Source organism: Diuraphis noxia, unplaced genomic scaffold (genome assembly GCF_037042655.1).
Source record: "Diuraphis noxia isolate RWA-SAM2 unplaced genomic scaffold, SU_Dnox_SAM2 contig0003, whole genome shotgun sequence".
NCBI classification, from domain to species: domain Eukaryota; kingdom Metazoa; phylum Arthropoda; class Insecta; order Hemiptera; family Aphididae; genus Diuraphis; species Diuraphis noxia.
This window is the reverse complement of record NW_028301713.1, coordinates 6,390,371-6,414,653: the sequence shown is the minus strand read 5'-3', so window position 1 is coordinate 6,414,653 and position 24,283 is coordinate 6,390,371. Positions and strand designations below refer to the sequence as shown.

The 24,283-nt window shown below is 26.3% G+C and overlaps 1 protein-coding gene across 1 annotated transcript in view; it reads right to left on the bottom strand.

Annotated features, from left to right (window-relative positions):
- Window positions 1-21,667, bottom strand: part of LOC107171438 (uncharacterized) — a 39,985-nt gene extending 18,318 nt beyond the window's left edge. Inside the window, exons 1-3 of the mRNA XM_089221850.1 lie at window positions 21,515-21,667; window positions 21,208-21,234; window positions 17,893-17,931 (exon numbers count right to left, since the gene is read on the bottom strand). Of these exons, the coding sequence (XP_089077976.1) occupies window positions 17,893-17,931; window positions 21,208-21,234; window positions 21,515-21,596 (148 nt within the window). The 5' untranslated portion in view covers window positions 21,597-21,667. The remainder of the gene's footprint in view (window positions 1-17,892; window positions 17,932-21,207; window positions 21,235-21,514) is intronic.
- Between the last annotated feature and the right edge of the window lie 2,616 nt (window positions 21,668-24,283).

Below are 24,283 nucleotides of genomic sequence, written 5' to 3'. Positions count from 1 at the left end.
AACTGGTCGTTCTCCCGACCACGTTGCATATTGGTGGAGGCGCCGAAGCCTGTTATAATTACAGTTGTATTTAAATACAGGGAGTCTGTTTCAGTTTTAATTAATTTATAATTTTAAGTAATTTCTTTTTTACGAGTAAAAATATAATAATAAGTGAGATACAGCTTTGAAAAGAGAATTTTCATGGAATGAATACTGAATATACGTTTTAAAAGAAAATTTTAGTTTTAAGAGAGATAAAAAAAAAAAAGAGTGAAAGAAAAATTTTAATTAATAAGTGAGATTAAGTTTGAATAACGGATTTTGTAGTGATTAATATGGATTATAAGTTTTAAGAGAAAAATTAAGTTTTAAGGGAGATAAACAAAGTGAAAAATAATTTTTTTTTTTTAATAAGAGAGATAAAGTTTGAATAACGGATTTTTTAGTGATTAATACGGATTATAAGTTGTAAGAGAAAAATTAAGTTTTAAGAGAGATAAAGTTTGAATAACGGATTTTTTAGTGATTTATATGGACTATAGGTTTTAAGAAAAAATTTAAGTTTTAAGAGTGATAAAATAAAAAGTGAAAGAAAATTTTTTTTTTTAATAAGTGAGATAAAGTTTGAATAACGGATTTTTTAATGATTAATACGGACTATAGGTTTTAAGAGAAAATTTAAGTTTTAAGAGAGAGAAAAATTTTTTTTTTTTTTTTTTTAATAAGTGAGATTAAGTTTGGATAACGGATTTTGTGGTGATGAATAGTTACGGATTATAAGTTTTAAGAGAAATTTTAAGTTTTAAGAAAGATAAACGGATTTGAAAGGAAAATTTTAGTTATAAGTAGAATAAAATTTTAAATAACGGACTTTTAAGTAATTATACTCAACATAAATGTTAAGCTTTAAGATAAAAATTTAGATATAAGGGAAAATATATAGCAAACGGTGTAAAATATAAATAAATAAATAAATACAAAATTAAGAACTAGATAATCTATTTAGATATAGCATGTTTATAATTAGTAATGGTAGATAAATAAGGGAATGTGGTATTTAAAAAATAACGATAATAATCTAACTATAAATTTAAATACAGAAAATATTAAATTGGTTTCTCAGAGCTTTAATTTATTGAAAGCTGATAGGGAAGAATTAATAGAATTCCTCAATAATTTGACATTAGAACAAGTACAGATTTTATTTAATGCTAGTAACGCAATTCGAATAGAACATTTTAGGGGTAACATAAAAAATTTAAATAACAAACAATTAAATATTTTCGAATCTACCTTATCACAAGACGAATTTGAGATATTTTTTAACGGTAAATTAGGACAACTACCTTACATAAAGAAAGATAGACTGCAAACGATTTTACATGAACAATTTGGCATAGTAACAGACTCCACACTCAGGAACAATTAAGAGATTTAGCACGTAATATCATACGGGAAAATATTAAAGTTAATAACGAATCGTTACAGATACTAACCAATAAACTAGTTGAAAACTTAGGAAATCTAGAGAACAAAGACGATCAAGATAATTTAATTCCCGATGATACAACATCTATTCTAGACAAAACAATAGATAGTAAAAACTTCAATATAAATCAAACAAATTGCATAGAACCGACGAAATTAAATAATAATTATAACAATAAAACCGAACCGGAATCAAAAATGGAATTTAAACCAATTATCCATCAACCACAAATTTTTTCAGGGAAAATGGGAGAAGACGTTGATTCTTTTATAGAAAATTTTGATTTGGCCGCAATAATAAATAACTGGGGTGAAACAGAAAAAATTACGTTATTACCATTATATTTGAAAGATTCGGCATCAAAATTTTTTAAATTAATAAAAACCAAAACACCAAATATAAACTGGGACCAGACAAAAAAACAAATCAAAGAAAAATTTACTAATATTGGGAATGATAAACTACTTAGAATACAATTAAACCAAAGAAAGTTAATGGAGAATGAAACTTTAAATGAATTTATAATAAATATGATGGAACTTTGCTATAAAATTGATCCAAATATGATAGAGGAAGAAATTTGCGAGAAAATATTGGCGGGCTTACCAGGTGAAATATACAATAAAATCGAAATATTAGATAACACTAACATAACTAAAATATCAGAAAATTTAAAAAGATACGAATTAGCAAAAATGGTTAGAAAAACTGATGTAAAACAAAATTCAAGTATAGATAGATTAAATGAAGAGATAAACATTTAAAAAAAACACATTCAACAATTAACCACAGATAAAAGGGAAATACCAGTACAAAATTATACACCAAATTATACAAATAGAACTAATTTCAATGGCGAATTTTATAATCAACAATTTCCAAGTCAATATTTCCCACCATATTTTAATCCGAACCATCAAAACCCTAGATTCACATACAATCAAACTAGCCAAAGTATACCAAATACATTTACACAACAAAAAAATCGGTATCAAGACTATCAACACGAGAATACTCCAAGGCAGATACCGACGTGTTATGGATGTGGAAAAGTTGGACATATTAAAAGAAACTGTCATGGCCAAAAAAATTAAAACTCCTGCAGGCACCTGGGTCTGTAAAGGATAAACCTCAAAATACCAGGAATAACAATAGTATTATAACCAATAAAATAAACCAAGTATTATATAGTTGCTATAAAATAAATGAACAAATAAAATATAAAATTGAAATATTAGGAAAAATTAACGATAAACCGACATTGCTACTGTTAGATACAGGAGCTAGCGTGACAGTTATAGATAAAAAAACTACATTAATTGACAATATTAAACCAATTAACGATATATACTTGGAAGCAGCCAATAATTCAAAATTAAACATTTTAGGCTCTACGATAATTAAAATACAAATTGCATCAGTCATAGTACACCATCAGGCAGTGGTAGTAGACGCTCATTGCGTCAACGAATGCCTAACAATGAATCGTGGTATCGCTTTACAGTTTCGTAAAAAATTTAATAACATCGACAATTTAATTTTACAAAAAAAAGGTGTAAGGGAAATCGCATTCATTAAAACAGAAAAACGATGGCTATTATACTTAATTACAAAAAAATACTATTACGAAAAACCAACGTACGATAACATATTTGCAACATTACAAAACCTGAGGACATTTTGCTTAGAACAACAAATTAAAAAAATAGCATTACCAAAAATATGCGCGGGACAAGACGGAAAAGAATGGCCCATTATTTCCGGTATGCTGAGGTTCATATTTCGCAATACATGCATAACAATATCTATTCATGACATCAAAAAGCCAATATTAAATTATAACGAAACCACCAACACAAATAAGTCAATATTAAATAACAATGAGTCTACCAAAAAAATTAATAATAATGGAATGGAACTTGTTTTTACCGACATTATTGACCACACACTGATGGAGAGTATTTTATTTGATGCGTCACACTTAAACAAAATCGAAGAAGTACCTTCCGACGGTGATTGTGGTGCACATGCAATACGTGTATGTTTGAGGGAAGAAGGGCTAGAGGTATCCACAATAGAAATACTAAGAAAAATTAATATACCAAATACGAAATCGGGATATTATATGACAGAAGACGACTTGGCATATTTAGCAGACCAATTTAATAAAAATTTAACAATAATCTCTAAACACAAAAACACAGATAATAACGTATTAAACACCACTATAATATACTGGAAAAAAAACCGACCGACGATAGGAGTAATTCATGAAAATAATCATTGGACTCCAGCATTAATAAATCAAGAGTCATCACCACTCACTTTACATAACACATGCATGTATACAGTTATACCCGATGTAAATATTATTACAAAACATACAAATCGGTACTTAGACGAATGCTACAATCGATTAAATTTATCTAATCTTAATGAAAAAAAATACTCATTAGACAATATTAACATAAACAATCCCGTAGAAATAAAAAATAACGATGTAAACAAAACACCTATTATATGGTACACTCAGTTTTGCCAGGATTGTGAACATCTGTCAACATCTGAATCAGCTTTAAAATCTCATGAATATACGAACCATCCTTACTAGACCGAGGGGGGAGAGGTAATGTTTTGCGAGGTGTGCGGAAGCTATATTAGAGAATATCGTAATATACCAATGAATGAAAAAGAAGAAAAATTACTAGATAGACACAAAAAAACAAGATTTCATCATATAAACAACTTAAAACAAAGTAATCTGAACAACGATAAGGAAATATTAAAATATAACAGTACACAATATATAGATAAACAAAACACGGACGAATTAAAATTTTATATAAACCCGGAGCTAACCCAAACACAACAGACACAATTAAAAATAATTTTAAATAAATATACAGATTGCTTTGCCAAACATTCCATGGACTTAGGGGCAATAGACGTAGGAGACGTACCTATACCAACAATAACAACAGAACCTGTTAACTTACCACCATATAGATTAGCGTTGACAGAACAACAGGAACTACAGAGACAAATTAATGAATTACTAAAATCTGGTATTATAACTCCATCTATTTCCTCATACGCCAGTCCGGCATTTCTAGTGAACAAAGCAGACGGTTCGAAGAGATGAGTGATAGATTATAGACGGTTGAATAAACAGGTACCACATCAAAATTTCCCAATAACTCATATGCAAACGGTTTTCGATTGTTTAGAAGGGGCAAAGTATTTTAATATAATGGACATGCAACAGGGATTTCTGAATATTCTATTAGGAACAACAGATAGGTACAAATTAGCATTTATAACACCATTTGGGCTGTACGAATGGACACGATTTCCGTTTGGTTATAAAAATTCACCACGACAGTTTTCAAAAGCAGTAACAAAAGCTCTCGCTGGATTATTATATGTTGGAACAATTAACTATGTTGACGATATAATAAATTACGCAAAAACATTTGATGACCTATTAATAGGACTAGAGAAATTATTACAGCGAATAAGAGAAACAGGATTTAAATTAAAAGCTACAAAGTGTAAATTCGGATATTTTGAACTTAAGATACTCGGGCAAATAGTAAATCAGGACGGAGTTAAACCAAATCCTGATGGTCTAGCTGCAATAAAAAATGTTCCGACCCCCAAAACAATAAAACAAACAAGAAGTTTCTTGGGTTTGTGCAATTTTTTTAGAAAATTTATCCCTCGATTTGCAGAATTAATTTCACCGATAACTGATCTAACTCGGGGACATTATCCCACCAAAAAATCACCCATAAAATGGTCCATATTACATCAAAATGCATTTGAAAATCTAAAAAACAAACTAACCAGTCCACCCCTTCTAAAACACTTTAACCCGGGGTTACCTATAATAATATGGACAGATGCAAGCAAAATCGGTATAGCAGGAACTTTATTGCAAAAACAGAAGAAGATAAGCAACTACACCCTGTTTATTTCGTATCCCGGCGGTTAACCACAACAGAAGAAAAATATAGTGCAATAGAACTAGAATTGCTAGCAATAGTATTTACGTTAGAAACATTCCGCACATATGTATATGGTGTCGAAGTAGAAATTTAGACAGACCACGCCCCACTTAGATATCTAGACAGCATTAAAACTCTATCAGTGCGAATTCAACGACTAAAAAGTAAAATAATTGATTTTGACTTCATAATAAAATATCGAAAAGGACTTTTAAATCAAGTGTGTGACGCGATGTCAAGAAACCCGGTATTCGATCCACCCACGTATGAAAAAGAACTGCAAAAGGATAATGACCTAACCATTTGCCACGTTATAGTTATTAATTTACCGATAGAACAACGTAATGACCCAATACTTAACAAAATAATACAAGCATTAGACAACCCGGACCAAGTATGGATAAGAAAATCGAAAAATTACTTTTTAAATCAAGAAAATATTCTTATGTACAATCATACGTCCAAAGGGAACACAGTAAAGTTAATAGCGTTACCCAATTGTCGTAAAAACGAAATTTTATGTAACTTTCACGAACATCCACTCGCGTCCCATCTTGGAGTAGACAAAACATACAAAAAAATCATAGAATGTTATTTCTGGCCAACCATGTATAAAGATATTCGCATATTTGTAACTTCATGTTTAAGTTGCCAAAAACGAAAGGCTGATAAAAGAGCTACATACGGTCATATGTTAACATCACCAAAAATGACAGGAAGGCCCTTCGAGAGGTTCATTATTGACTATATAGGGCCAATCAATCCGCCGAGTAATTGATATTATTACATTCTAGTAAGCACCTGCGCAACTACGAAATATGCCATAGCGAAGGCATATAAACATGCCGACTCAAAATCAACGGTAGCTTTTCTCATAGATGTAATACTACAATTCGGGGCGATAGGGGAAGTGCATTCAGATAGAGGGCTTCAATTTACTATAAATTGGTAAAAGACCTGTTAAAAGCACTAAATATACAAAATACTAATTCCATAACTTACCGCCCCCAGAGTCAGGGACAAACCGGAAAATTTAATGGTACTTTAATCGATATGATAAGTCATTTTGTACAGGAAAAAACAAATCACTGGAATCAATATTTAAAATATGTACTCTTCGGATACAACACATCGGTCAATGAAACAACAAATCAGTCTCCATTTTATCTATTGCACGGTTATCACCCAAAATCAATTTTCGATTATAATCTTATTAGCACAGATACAGCACCAGAAATTTTAAACGAATTAGAAAAATTTAATAACATAAGAGACGAGTTACCAAAATTACTGGAGGAAAAGTTTCTAAAAAATAAAAAACATTATGATTCACATAAAAAACAAATAAAATTTGTAATAGGGGAAAAAGTCTTAGTTAAGATAGAAAATAAAGGATCGAAATTTGCATATAGATACGGGGGGCCATTCAAAATTATACGACAAATATCAGAGGTTACATATATAGTGGAAATAACTAAGAATGGACAGTTAGTTCATGACTATAAACACGTTAGTCAACTAAAAAAATTTAAAAGTCGAGAAAATAAAGAAATAACATAGGTAAGAAAAACAGTTAAACGCATTATATATATTTTAAGTTTGATATATTGCATATTAGTATAAATATATATTTTGGGTATATAGTAATTAATATTAGATATATAATATATAACCACAGAATTGTTTAGAATATAAGGAGATCGCACTTGATATATTAATAATTTTTTTTTTGTTGTTTGCCAACTGAAATGTAATATCCAAGAATTCACAATACATCATAATGCTAAAGAGGTCACGATTTAGGACTATAAAATATCAAATTAATATTTAATAATATGACTAATATAGTAATATAGTAATATGAACTGTTATATGTAAATGAATGAGAATAATAATAATAATTAACAAACGTAGGCTCAATATTTACAAAAAAATAAACAAAAAAAAAAACACAGCAAAAAAAAAACATACTACCGATTACTGAAGCATTTTAATAGTATAGACAAGAATCAGTCTTAATAATGAATAGTATAGAAACGGTCATACAACAAAGTCTTCAAACTACACACCCATACAAGCAACATAGAATAATCATACTTCGATAACTGGGTGAGTAAAATAGCTTATCATAAATACTAGTATATTTCTCTATTTATTCAGGGTTTTATTTAGTTACTTACCTATCTATTCTTTGTTACGGTTAAGCATGATTTACCGACCAGAAAAAGTTAAAGCAATTAACATGAAATTAATAATAATTACATTTATGGTATTTGAGTTAACTAAGGGAGATCAAAATTTTTTTGAGAATAAACAATTTACTACCAACCCAGGTATTTATTTCGAGAATATATCCCCACTACACATAGCTATTTCTCAATGGAATTTTTTGACGTTTTATAATATTTCGAATTACGAAAGTAGTTATGAGTTCATAAATATATATTTTAATAGATTTAAACTAATTTGCCAAAAATTTGAAAATAAATCAAGAGACATTAATGATATATGTATAAATTTTAAAAAAATTAACGCAGTACTATTAGACAAAATTAATGAGGAAAGAGATGTTCTACAACAATATTTAAATATCGATAAAAAATATAATGTAAACCCTAAGGACTATAGAACAAAACAAAGCTCATTTTTCGGGGGGATTGGAAAATTACAACGAGCCCTATTTGGAGTTTTGACTGAGGAAGAGGGTGAAGAATACCAAAATAAAATTAGAATTTTGGAAGAAAAACAATTAAAAACACTTTTAATACAGAATATCAAATTAAAATTTTTGAAAGTTCTCTTGATTCAGTGACAACAATTTCATCAGATTTTACTAAAATCAAAAATAATTTGAATGGCTATACAAATAAAATAAATTTTGAAGTAAATAGTCAAAAGGAAGAATTAAAGATAGTAAATATAAAGGAATATATTATGTTATATAACTCAATATACAATGAGCTCATCAATCAATTTTCAAAAGAAACTTCAATTTTATTAAACACAGTAATAACAGCCCACAGAGGGCAGATAAATCCACAGATATTAAAACCAACTGAGTTATTAGATCAATTTAAAGACGTAAAAATAAATTTACCTTCAAATTTAAACATGCCAATTGAAATAAACATTAAAAATTACTTTGATTATATGAAAATTGTAGAGTTAAATATATTTTATCAGAATAATTTAATTATTTATTCAATAAATGTACCACTAATAGAAAATCTAAATTTTAATTTATATCGTATCATTAGCTTACCGGTAAACATCAATAAGAATAGGTTTATTTTTATACAATCTCCTGAAGAATATTTAGTCGTAGAAAATAATAAACAATACTATACATTTTTTTATCAAGATCAGGTGGACAAGTGTAAATATATTAGAATGAATACGATTTGCAGTGTAAGCATCCCGTTATCTAACGCAATTAAGCCGAATTGTGAATTCCAAATGTTTAAAAAGGGTAACATTATACCATCTAACTGTGAGGTTAAGACGATCAACATGGTCCACGATATTTGGTACCACTTAAAAAATAATAACCAATGATGGTTATATGCCACTCCCGAACCGATGGAAATAGTTATTAGTTGTGGAGAAGAAACGGAAAACACGATTATTAATCAAACAGGCCTATTGTCCCTAAAAACTAATTGCAAAGCATTTACAAAAAACACTCTCATAATTTCAAAATATAAAAACCAAAGTCATTTTTCAAAAGACTACTTACCTCCTTTCCATCTACCTAACTTTACCAAAAACTTAAATAAGATAATCATGAAACAAAATGTACCACACGATAACGTAGATATGATAGAAATACCCAGAAAATTCAATGACTTAAAACTTCATGCAAAATCACTTTCAGTTTTAAGAGATAATGCTAAAGAAAAAACAACAAATATTCACTCTACCGGAATTACAGCATTAATAATAATAACAATAGTGGTAATAACATATAAAATAATTAGATACGTAAAAAATAGGGGTAAAAAAACTAATAGCAAAACCAAGGATAAAGTCAATGTAGTATATCACGTGAATAAGAATAAAATACAAAAAGATAACAATATAACAGTTGAAGAAATTGTCGAGACTTAAATATATTACGTGATAATTGATAGACGAAAAATTATAGTAAAAATCAGTGCAACTTGGTACCGGTTTATAATTAACTAAATTATGTAATACTTAAATATTTATATATATATATTAATTTTTTTTTCTCTTTATAATGTTAACATAAAAGTCGAGTTTCAGATATAGCAGATGTCAAACACCAATATAGCTGGGTTAATCAACCTAAAAGAACCAACAATATTCAAATTATTTATGGATTAAGGTTATTGTATTAAATTATAATTTTTTTTTTTTATGTTCATTTTTGAGTACTATATTTTTATATCATCAGAAATGCTTATATTGTCGATTTTTGCTATTAAATGGGAATATTATTAAATTATAAAAAAAATAATAACAATAAAACATAATCATATTTATAATACGTAAAACCAACACTATTTGTATAAATAAAAAGTATAATTTGCCTCTGGCGGGGTAGAAATACTCGCAAGCAAATACTTATAATACACAAATAGTCTACACATGGTTAAAAAGAAATATGGTTCTAGAAAGTTTTGAAAAGCATCCAATTAAAATAAATTGTTAATGGTCATGATTGACAATATAAGAAAGTTAATTAAAGTTATAGAGATTAGAAATTACAAAACCAATTAAATTTGATAATGTATATTATATATGTAGATTAGGTTTATATGTATAAAAATGTAAAAAAAAAAAAACATGGAAAATCACGAAAAACTTCACCATGTTCAGTCATTTTTTTTTTAAATTTTTTTATGGGAGGGAGTAATGTAACAATTATTATAATATGTTACATGATACCTAAATATATATATATATGTACTACACGTCTACACACTTAACATTATGTACGATGAACTGCTGACCAATACAATAATATTAACACACACTCATAACTGTAAGACCTATGGTCAATACACACCATGTATGAAGTAAGGTAGTTCACTGTGTACCTTAGACCTCAACACTCAACAAACATCGAACTCCGTATAACTACGATACAGTCAGATAGTTGGATAGAATATAATTTATATAGCTTGTGAGTATTATTATTTGTAAGTGTTTAATCTATAATAAAACTTAATGATAACTGAAACGGAATCCTAGTTATTTAAATATATTTAAGATCCTGTTATATATATATATATATATATATATATATATATATATATATCTACCCCTGGTTACGGTAATTATATCTATAGAGTCCTACGACTCTCACTGGATATCTTATATTTAACTGGACGTTCCCCCGACCACGTTACAAGAACAAGGAAAAAAATATGAGGTGACTTTTTTCGAATATTTTGATACAGAGCATGGTAAAACAATAACTGTTGTATTAGATAATAAAATTAGAGTATTTTTACCAAATAGATATTTAGATAATGATGAAATGATAGATGAAAATATATCGTTATATAAAAATTCGAAAACAAAATTTAATTTTATTTATAAAGGAATGAAAAAATTAAACAAAGGAAAATCAATGCATTTGATTGATTTTGAATAAATTAGAAAAAAAAATATATAAACTTTTATAAATGGTATTTATAAAAGTAAAAAAAAATGGTTATATTCATTTACCACAACCAGAATTCGATGATAATAATAAATTTAAAATAGGTCTCGAATCAATGTATTTAAAAAGTTTAAATTTGATTAATATTGAATCAGATTGTAAAATAGAAATTGAACATAGAGAAATATATATAAAAAAAGGTATATATATAGCATTTCATATTTAAATAAATTAATTGAACCAGTATTTTTATCTTATAATAATAAAAAAATTCAAATTGAATCTCCTTGTTATTATAAATTAGATGAAAAATTTAAAAAAAATTTAGGATTTGAAAATACAGAATTTGATTTTTCATTAGTTGGTAATACTCTAATGTATTGTCCTACTTCTGAAGAAAAATATATAAATATAGATCAAGAATGTACAATTAGATTAGGTAGAAATGGTGAAATACCGAAGATTGAAATTCCAATAGGAATATACATAATAAATGAAATTGAAAATTTAATGAATTGTTATGATTTTCCTAAATTTGTGGCTGATTTTCCTAAAATAAATCTTGAATTAATTGATGATTTTTTAAATATTACAGCCTCAATCGGTCTAAGTTTTGATGAATATTTATCAAATTGTTTAGGTTTTGATTATATGGGATATTTAATCCCTATAAATAAGGTATGGCCTGGTTCATGGAAACTAGCTCCTGATATTGAATATAAAATAACAGGATCAAACAAACCAATTTTTTATACACAATGTTTTTTAAAAAATATAAACGGTGTTATATTTAGCCAAACAAAAAAATCTGATAAAATATATAAAACTGAAATTGAAGGTAACTATTCAATTGATCAATTGAATAGTTTATTACCTTCAAATATCAAATTACTAAATGATAATAATTTTATTAAATTAACTTCAAAAAATACTTGTTTGATAGACGAAAATTTAAAATTAAGTTTAGGGATTGATAATAATTTTTTATATAAACATGTAGGAGATTCTGAAAAATTAGATAATAATATAAATAAACAATTATTAGAAGTACATTGCAACATAATTGAAAAGTCTGTTTCATCTATTGATGAAAAAGTTATCGAAGAGGAACTTTTGTTTGTTTTTTATTATGATTCAAATAATCTTTTTATAAGATGTAATCCAATAATGTACAGACAAGTAAATGTAAGAACAATTCAAAAGATAAATATATATATATATTCTTGATCAAAATGGTGATATTGTTAATTTTGGTGATGATTTTATTGTTTATCTTCATCTAATTGAAGAAAAAACAAAACAAAATAAATATTAAAATTATTTTTCAATAGAAATATTTCTATCGACTTTTCCATCTCCTTTAATAACTTTCCCACTTATTGATCTTGTAATAATTCTTTTTAACAAAGCATCATCATCTGTATTTCTCGTAAAACTTATTTCCATATTAACATTGAAAACAGGATATGGATGGTCTTTAAAGATTCCTAAAGCTAGTTGTGATAAGTAACCATAAGCCTCAAAATAACCACCACCATGAAAATTGGTTACAAATCCTGAGTTTATAGTTGGTCCGTTTTTATCAACAGAATAACTAATAACACCTTTAATTTTACTAATTCTTCCCATATTTTCAATTTCATCTATTCTGACACTATTTATTTTAACTTCACCTTCCGTAAAAAGATTTGCAACAAAATTATCATTTAGTTGTATATTTGAATTTTCGGGATATTCTTTTCCATCTTTTTGCAAATATCTACCACAAATATGAAACTTTGAATTTTGAAGTAGCAGAAAATCATTCATATTATCTATTCTAAAAGTTGTATTTTTATTAGGCATATTAAGTTGATCTTTAGTCACAGGTCCAAAAGTTTTATATTGAACACTTTCAATATCATTATCGTATTTTTTAAAAATAGTACTCAACATTATTTATAATAGGAAAAAAAATTTTTTTTTACTATAAAATGGATTATCTTAAAATAAAACCAACTAAAATAGGTAAAGAGAAAATAAAAACTTTATTTCATTTTCCTTTGCGTGGGGCGTGTTGTGGTCCATCAGGAAGTGGTAAATCTGAATTGATTAAGTGTATCGTATTATGAAGTTTTATATGTTTTTACAAAAAGTCTCGATCAACCATGTTATAAAGAACTAATAGAAGTATTTAAAGGTGATATTGATATTGACATTGAAGCTCATTTCTCTGATACAGATATAATATCTATAGATGAATGTAAACGTAATAATACAATTATTATTGATGATTGGCCACTTAAAGATCTAATTGAAGTTTATGAGATGTTTAGAAGATCAAGACCAAAAAATATTTCAGTTATTTATTTAACACAATGTTACACTACTGCAAATTTATAAAATATAAGAAATAATTTATCTATTTTATTTCTTTTTAAATCAACTCATTATACTAAAAAAATTTGGGAGGATTTTTTATGTAATACTATTTCTTTTAATGATTTTAAATCTTTATGTGCAAGTTGTTGGAAAAATAAATATGGTTTTATAACAATCGATCTAATCAATAATCGTTTCTACTATAAACTTGAAAAATTAATAAATTTGGAAAATTAATATTTTTTTATATAATAAATGAATGTTAATCAATCAAGAAAGCATTTAAATGATATTATAAAAAAAAAAAATTAAAAAAGTTGTATTTGCAGAACCACCAACAGAACTATCAGAAACACAAAACATTTTTAAGAAAGAAACCCATTTAGAAAACAAAACAGAAAAAATAAAGCAATTAATTCGTGTTAAACAAAATTTAGAAAATAGATTTAAAAAATTAGAATTAGAACATTCTGAAAAAAAGTTAAATGTTATAGAAAAATATGAAGATGAAGATGAAATTAAGATAAAAAAAATAAATAAAAAACAACCAGCAGAGGTACATAAAATAATTAATCTTAAAAAAAATTTACAAAATAACTATAGAAAAACAGTTTTAAACGATAAATATAAATCAGAAGAAAAAGTAAAACATTATGAACCAATATTAAAAGCCTTATCAAATGTTGAATCATCTGTTAATGATGTTAAAGAGGTTGCTATTAAAACTGATAATGATATTAAAAAAATGATAATACCTACTCCTTATAAACCTACTTATACAACTCCTTATAAACCTCGTAATCCAGAATTATTACGACTAACAGAAGATCAAGATATTATGCAAACACCTAAAAGTTCTCCACGAATAACAACAAATGAATCTCCTATGCCTATGACTAAAAATATAATAATATTAGGTGAAAATGCGCAAAAATATTTACCAATTTTACCAAATGAAGCTAAAGGTGGTAATCCGTTTGGAATATATCATATTAGTAAAACTGATGAATTCATGATCGGAAAATACCCTATAATATTTGATGTTGATGATATAATTTGAAATGGAAAAAAACATATACTAACCCCAGGTATGTGGAGATTATTAACTCATACAGATGTTACAAGACCAGAATATTATACAAAAGAAGATTTTGAAAATTATGAAAAAATATTAATTGAAACAGATTCAATATACCAAAATAATGATATTAACACAGGAAAACCTAAATCAAGTGTAAGTGCTAAATATAATGAAATGATTAAACCTATTTGGGAAAAAATTAAACTAACAACAACAAATAAAACTAAAGAAAATAAACCAAAAACATCAAAAAAAGATAAATCACCAACACTGAAAGAATCACAAAGTTTACCCAAAGGAGAAGGTTTAATAAAATATACGAATAATCCTATTGAATTTATTTATATCGATAATGTAATAAAAATAATTGACAGACTATATTTTATATTAGCTGAAGAAATGGCAGGAAATTATGGTTTTCATAATGAAAAACTTGGTATTGTTCATTTGTTTAAACGAAACATGGAAACACTGATTGATACTCCCAAAAAAGGTGTTGAATATTTACTACAATCTTTGTTAAATTTTTCCAAAAGAAACAACAAATAAGTTAGAATATAATATTAAACAATTAATTGACAGACTACATGTTATATCATCTGCAGAAAGATCGGGAAAAAACACTTATCATGATGAAAAACTGGAAATTCTTAATTTTTGTATTAAAAAAATAGAAAATATAATTGATATTCCCGTTAAAGGTGTAGAATATTTAATGTCGTATATTTCACATTTACCAAAGGATATTATAAAAGGTTCAGGGTTTTTTAATGATTTTTTAAATTGTTCAAAATTACCTCCGATACATTGGCCTGGATATAATTATCTAGGACCATTTACAAATTTAGATGAAAATATTCCCCCGATTAACAAGTTAGACGAATATGCAAGAGAACATGATTATTTTTATAAAGATCATAAAGATACTAAAACAAGACATATTGCTGATAAAAATTTACAACAAAAATCAATGGAAAGATTTTATGCTTCTGATAGTTCTATGAATGAAAAACTTGCTGCTTTGACAACTGCAAATGTAATGAAAACAAAAAGATATTTAGGAATGAATTTAATATTTGAATAAAATTTAATATTTTGTATAATAAAATGCATTTTAAATTAACTGAAAACCATAAAAAAAAGTTGGCTGAAGCTCATAAAAAAAATTCTAATGCAACAATTCATATTGCTAGTGATAAAATATATAAAGGAGAAAATAAATATTATTTAGATCAAAATCAAATAGATAAATTAAAAAATGCCAAGAAAAAAAATTCTGGAGTAAGGTTGGAGATTACACCGAAGCAAATTAAAGGTGGATTTTTACCATTAATTTTACCTTTTCTAGAAGCTGCAGCAGTAGCTACTCCAGCTTTAATTGTATTGTATGATAGTTATAAAGATAGTAAACATAAGAAAAAAATAGAAGAGGAAATAATTCGACACAATAAAGAAATGGAAAAAAATAAAGGTTCTGGATTGAAGACAAATAAAAAAAAAAAATCGAAAAAATGATTAATTTCGATATATCAACATTTAGAAAAAAACATTAAAAATTATCCAGGTTGTTATACAACTTTTTGGAGTAAAGTAAAAAATATAAATATCGAACCGTTAAGTAATTTTGATATAATAAAATTTGGAAATAATATAAACAATTTTAGAGGTTGTTTCATGATAAATGAATTACCTGAAAAACCTTGGTTAAATGAATGTGGGATATTTAATTTAAATAATTCTACTCAAAACGGTTCTCATTGGGTTGCACGGAAAAAAATAAAAAATTATAAAATATATTTTGATTCATTTTCGAGTACTCCTCCTCCTGAAATTTTAAATTATTTAGGTGATGATAATCTGTGGTATAACAATGACAAGTTTCAAAACTATAATGATCCTCCTATATGTGGACATTTATGTTTAGAATTTATTGACAATTATAAAAAATTTATTTAAATATAATATATTAAGATATTTTTTATAGAAATATTTCTATTAAAAAATTACGATTATTTAGTTATATTCTAAGCAATTTGTGATCGGAATCTGTACCTCCGATTCAAAGACAACATATTTTAATATTTCCTAAATCTTGAACAACACAAATATCATGAAGATATTTGAAAAAAAAAAAGTACCTGTTGTAATTATTAAATCATTAGCTAACTTACAAATTTCGAGCCATGTTGGTGATTCTAGTATTTTAGAAGCATAAGGCTTTCCATTTCCAGAAATATTGTGTCCATGATCGACAAATATAATATTTCCTTTAATAGGAATTGCATTTAGATTATATTTCATGATTTTAAAATTTTTATTATTAGTAATATAGTATTCATATTTACAAAACTTAACAAATATTTTATTATTTAATATTGATTTTTCTATTTTATTTTGCATTTCATTTTCTTGTAATTTATTAAAATCTTTGATAGTTGTATCCATTGTTTTATTATACATTTCAATTCCTTTAACTAAGGTATTCAATTTCTTTTTAATACATTTTTGCATTTCACTTTTAATTATTAATATCATAAGTTTTGTAAAAAAATAAAAAATATTTTAATAATTATTGCAATTCAATTTTTAATTATTAATATTATAAGTTTTGCGAAAAATATTTTAATAATTATTGCAATTCAATTTTTAATTATTAATATTATAAGTTTTGCGAAAAATATTTTAATAATTATTGCATTTCAATTGTCTGATCTTTTTGCACATTGTTTTCTTTGTGATCTTTTACTGATGGATTTAAGGACTGTTCCAGGAATGGTACATCTATACTACTTACACTATATATACAATGACAAAATTAATTACTTTAACCATCTGTAATAGTAAAATAGCCTAATAGTAAAATTAATTACTTCTGTAGCGATGAGCTATATTTGCGAGGATTCTCGAATGTTCTATATCTATACCGTGGCAGGGTGTTCAAATGTTCGGGAGTGCTCCCGAACGCATGGCTCATTGCATGTTATATATTTTATTATTATAGCACCCCGTAGCCGCCGAATACTAGTCTTTGTCGTCTACGTCTACCTGTCCGACCAATCGACACCTCGTACGCGATTGACGTTACATTATGTTATTTTCTTATAATTATTTTTACTTTGTCAATAAAGTTAGTTACTAAATTTATGTGAGTGTTCTCTATCATTTCTCATTAAAATCATCACTTAAATAACACAAAGTGTCTAATTGATACACGGCATTCTGTCTAATACTTTGTTAGTTATTAATTTTTAGCTGGTTTTAGTAAGTTAAACATTTAATTTTGTGACAAAGTTGGTCACAAAATATTATCGCGTTTTTAAATGACAAAAAATGAACTTACCATTGTTTCCTTGTATAAGTCCTGCTTCAAACATTATCTCTATAACAGAAGATTATATCATAGAAAACATCGAATATTTATGTTTAATGTATATATATATAATTATTCTGAACGTCTGTTGTTATAATATACACTTCACTTAGATAGCTGGACCGATTTCGACAAAATCTTTTGGGTAGGTTTGAGTGGGTATCAGGATGGATTGGATTCACAATTGATTATTGAATAAGTTGGAATTTTGTGTTTATTAATGTTTTCTATTGGTAAGATACTATGATAATATTATAACAAGCAGAAAATATTTGAATACTCGAATATAATATAGTAATAGGCATACAAATAATAATCATATTGAGAGTTCTACACTGTGTAGGTAAATTATACTTTCATACTTAATAAAAAGTTAAACAAATCATACATAAAATTAAAAACTAAATAAAACAAGAACAATAGCATGTAGCCAGAGCCGTCCCGTGGGGAGGGGGGGGTAGCTAGGGGGCAAAATTTTTTTATAATATTTTAAACTTTACATAAGTAAAATATATGAGAAACATTATTGTTTTACAATTATTTTAGACCATTACAAATTGTTATATTGGACCAAATTATAAAATTATATCGTGTAAATAAAATACGAGTATTACAAAGCTCAAATATTTCAATAGATCAGGCTTCAAAAATTATAAATTAATTAAATGTTTCTTTTCAAGAAATGCGTGATAGTGGAAATTAAAATTAAAGATATTAGTATTTGTGATAAAGTTGGAATAAAATCTAAATTAAAAATTAAAAGGAAAATAAAATTTAAAGTTATGAGCAGAGAAAAATCATCGGGTGAAGATATTTCTGCAGATCAATTTTTAACATTGGAATACTACAAAGTTCTTGATAATATTATTGCTCAAATGAAATGTAGGTTTGAACAATGATCAAATATTGTTTATGATTTTCAATTCCTTGATGGTCATTCGCTATATATAACACCAGTTGAAACATTGAAAAAAAGTGTATCTGATTTAGCTATCAAATACAACGAAGATATTGGACCAGGAAATAATTAACGAAATCGAATTTTTTACATATTGAGTAAAAGCAATTCTACCAGAGTGAGCATAAAATAACGAAGAACATCGATTTTGTAGACGCGTTTGAAGAACATTTTTGGCACTGGAAAATTATTAGAACCCACCCTCTGTATTATAATATATAATATTATACATAAAAAAAAATATTACTCGTGTGTTTAAGGCAATATGTGGTATAACCCCCCCCCCCATCCCCTTCACATTCAATACAATTTTAAAAATTAAAAATTTGTATACAGACATTTAAATTTTATTAAAATGAAATTTGCTCAAAACTTATAACACGTTGTTACAACAATTTAATATAAAGGTTCTTTATTGAGTAATGCACTTTTAGATTCTGAGCGGAGCGATGAATGCATTGATTTTACAATGATGTGTGTGTGTGTTTTTTTTTGTGTCTGTGTACACGATAAGTTGTCGAAATAATGCTTCGATTTTCAAATTCAGTAGCTTTCCCTGTTGGAAAGTGAATCTAGTTGGTGAATTGAAGAATTTCAAATTTTGAAATTCTCGGTAGTTTTCAATAGCACTGGGAAAAATTAAAAAAAGTTAGTAAAGTTAGGGTAAACGGTTATTTTTACACAAAATCAATTTTTGAGTAAATCAATTTTAGATATTGGTATAACTCTAAAACAAATTACTACAAACACATGAAATTTTCACTAAATGTTTATACTGGAATTTTCTATACTTGATAAAAGTTCACAATATTTCAAATCTTTTATTTATTTATAGGCATTTGAAATTTTCGATTTTTTCTGTTTTGGTAAAAAAAGCTTCAGAATTCAATACAAGACCTAATATATTGCGACAATGACAACTAAAAAATATTAAAAATACAGTCACCATTTTTTTAATAAACATTTAAAGTTCGAATTTTGGCAAAATACGTAAAAAACACGAAAATTTCTTAAGAAACTCATAAAAATGTATGTTTTTAAATTTAAGATTTGAAAATTTAATGCAAGATTCCTCAGTTGGAAAATATTAAAAATACATAGGCATGTTTTTCTTTTCTATAACTATTTAAAGATCAAATGTTGACAACATTTATTAATTGAAAATGTACAAATTATTTGGTTGTGAAAAATTTATGAAACGTTAAACTTTTATTTAAGGATTGAAAATTAAAAACAAAGTTCCATGTAAGTCGTTAATTCTGTGCCAAAAAAAAATTTAAAACTAGTTTTTTTTTTAGTTATTTTAAGTTCAAATTTGGATGAAATTACCTATTAAATAACCAAAAATAACAATTTTAGCTGTACTATTGTAATTTAAAAATATTATTCGAGGGTTCTTTAAATTATTATATAAACCTACTATGAATGACTGAGTGAGTCGTGTTCATAATGATTCTGATTGATTAATTTGGAATTTATTTTATAGAAACCTACATTTCTTTTTCTTTTTTTTTTTTTTGAAATTATAGCAATATAATAAATACAGTATAAAACTATAAAATATCATAGACTGACAAACCGTCTCCGCTCAGATTTTGCTAAGATTTTGCTTCAATTAAGTCCAGGAAAATTAAGTTTTAAACTAATATAGGCTATTTGATACGTTAGTAAATGTAATATGTATAATATAATATTATAATTTGTGATTTGTATTATTTTTTAATTATTTAATACGGTATAAATTAATAAATTATAATTAACTATTTTGTTTAATAATTACTATTACAATCAGCTTTAGTTTTTTGTCAAATCAATGTTCAAAATACGTTGTAAAAAAAAAATTAATTAAATAGGAATGGAATGCATTATTATTAATGATAATTAATATAGGGGTCAAATATTTTAATTTCACCCTGGGCTCCAAATCTTAACGACACGGCTCTGTATGTCGTGACCAAAAAGTGCACGGATGTAGGTTAATAAATACGGCTTACTAAGATTATGCACTCGCAAATGTCGTCACCGTCTTTCAAATACATAATATACCAAAATGTAAATCCAACAGTTTCAAACTTTTGTTATTTTTTATGCGAGATATGAGTGTGTAAAATTTTAATATTTGTAAAAGTTAATAAATCACATAAACATTGAAATATCGTAAAAAAACAACAAGATAATACAGATAATGCATTACGATTTAGTAAATTAGTAACTAAAATTTACACAAATTAAAATTTTCATGCAGTAGATAAGTGATCATGTTGAGCAAAACTCAATTTATTTATATGAACAATATAAATATTGTTAATTAAAATCAAATTACTTACTAAGGCATTCGGTTGATCGTTCATATTCTATATAATTGCAGAGTTAGTAAGACATGTGTTTGATTATTGTTAAACGGTTAAAAAGGTATTTAAAAAAAAATATGAGAGTATGTAAGAGAACGTCACAACCACTGACAAAGTACCAAAAACGTACATATGTAAAATAAACCTAATGCCTATGTCCAGAAAAAAATTAATTTATAATTAACATTGCTATTAATTAGAAAAATCATAATAGCGTTAAAATACTCTAAAAATATAAATAAGAAATTTGTCGTAATGCGCAATAAAAATTAAAAATACTAACGTTGTTGTCGAGTAAATGCAATTATATTTTCAATCATATAAAACATAAAACATATAACCGACATACTAATATATTTAGCCATGATTTAAACGATAAACTAATAATTATAACAACGTTGAATAAGTTAAAAATATAAATGATAGAATAGTATTAAAAGTTTTTCAGCAACGGTATTTAAAAGGCCGTTATGCAAATACGAGGCAAAATACACTTGCGTGTATCCAGTGCAACTGAGTAAACCATTTGAGGAAATAGAGGTAGGTTGGGTAAACTAGACAATGTTTTGTTGTGTACATAATACGTATAGTCTGTGGTGTAAAAATCCAACAACAATTATTTTCCGAACTAAAACTTATAATACAATTCATTACCAGCTACATATCAAAATTATTATAATGTGCATTTAGCAATTTGAACAATACTAACGGGTCGACACCCCGTAATAATTTAGTTTTGAGGTTTATAGGTAATCAATTGGTTTATTTCTATCAATAATATTATAATTTAGGTACCCCTGCTACTTTATAGGAATAAAAAATGTATGCCTAAAAAGGCTCTACAATGTACTCTTTCCTTTAAAAAAAAAATTTTTTAAAAAAACTGATAAGTAATTACAGAGATTACCCTATACAAAGATTTTTATTTTAAATTAATAATTTTTGCTATCTCGGTAAACGGGCACTTATTACACCGATTAGGAAATCTATTGTCATTTGCGGACAGTAGTTGGTGGTATTTTTTTAAAAAAAAAAACGATTACCTAGTTTGAACACATGTTACAATATATTGTTTGAAGATTTTCAAGATCGGCATCATTACTGTTCGTTTATGCGTGAGACTCGAGTATTCACTCGTAAATGATGTGTCAATTTTGGTATCAATATCATTATGATATAACAATATATAAGGGAATAATTTCGGTAATGATGAAAAACGGTCCACCTACCATTGATAAAATTAGATTCTGTAGTTATTACGATGCCATAAGTCAAATTATTTAACAATTGATGTAAATAATACTATGGTATGTTATTTTAAGTCTAGGGATGGTCCGATATTAGAGCTGATACAGTGATACCACATATCGGTAATATCGGTTTTATATCGGTTTCAAAAAAGTCTTACATACTCTCATATTTTTTTTTAAATACCTTTTTAACCGTTTAACAATAATCAAACACATGTCTTGAGCAAATTTCATTTTAATAAAATTTAAATGTCTGTATACAAATTTTTAATTTTTAAAATTGTATTGAATGTGAAGGGGATGGGGGGGGGTTATACCACATATTGCCTTAAACACACGAGTAATATTTTTTTTTATGTATAATATTATATATTATAATACAGAGGGTGGGTTCTAATAATTTTCCAGTGCCAAAAATGTTCTTCAAACGCGTCTACAAAATCGATGTTCTTCGTTATTTTATGCTCACTCTGGTAGAATTGCTTTTACTCAATATGTAAAAAATTCGATTTCGTTAATTATTTCCTGGTCCAATATATCTTCGTTGTATTTGATAGCTAAATCAGATACACTTTTTTTCAATGTTTCAACTGGTGTTATATATAGCGAATGACCATCAAGGAATTGAAAATCATAAACAATATTTGATCATTGTTCAAACCTACATTTCATTTGAGCAATAATATTATCAAGAACTTTGTAGTATTCCAATGTTAAAAATTGATCTGCAGAAATATCTTCACCCGATGATTTTTCTCTGCTCATAACTTTAAATTTTATTTTCCTTTTAATTTTTAATTTAGATTTTATTCCAACTTTATCACAAATACTAATATCTTTAATTTTAATTTCCACTATCACGCATTTCTTGAAAAGAAACATTTAATTAATTTATAATTTTTGAAGCCTGATCTATTGAAATATTTGAGCTTTGTAATACTCGTATTTTATAAATTACAATTTTATTTTTATGAATTCTTTTATTCTTCAAATTTGCTTATACCGGTTTTCTTCGCTCAATAATCAGCAAATATCTGTTTAAAAATAAAATATATATAGATTTGTGAAAGTTAGAAGTTTTAAAGTGTTTTTAGAATTAAATAAGCAATAAATTCTCTATTTTTTATTTCATTGCCATCTTGATCAGAGATAAATAATTTAATATATTTAAAATCTATTACATTTAGAGGAATATATTTAATATCATTAGCTATATATTGTCCTTCGACATCACATTTTATTACAGATAAGATATCATCATCTCTATGTAGATATTGTTCAATTTTATGGTTAGAAATAGATTTTTCAATTATGTCACAATGTATTTCCAAAATATTTATCAAGTATACTATCCGACCCAATATGATTATAGACATAATATTTATCATCAAATCCTAAACTAAGCCTTAGATTTTCATCCAATAAATAATAATCTTTAGATGTAATTGTTATATAGTTATTTGTTTGTTGGATTTTTATATTAGATGGTAGTAATTTATTTAATTGATCAATACTGTAATTTTTCTTTTCTATTACAGTTTTGATATCTTTTGTTTCAATAATCCCATTTATATCTTTTAAGAATCTTTGTGTGTAAAATGTTGGAGTTATTAATCCTACTACTGTGTAAGCAATATCAACACCTTTAGGCCATGTTTTATTTATAGGAATCATCTGTTTTTTAAAGTATCCAATGTAATCAAAGCCTAAACAATTTGATAAATATTCTTCAAAACATAGACCGATTGAGGCTGTAATATTTATAAAACCTTCAATTAATTCAAGACTTATTTTAGGAAAAT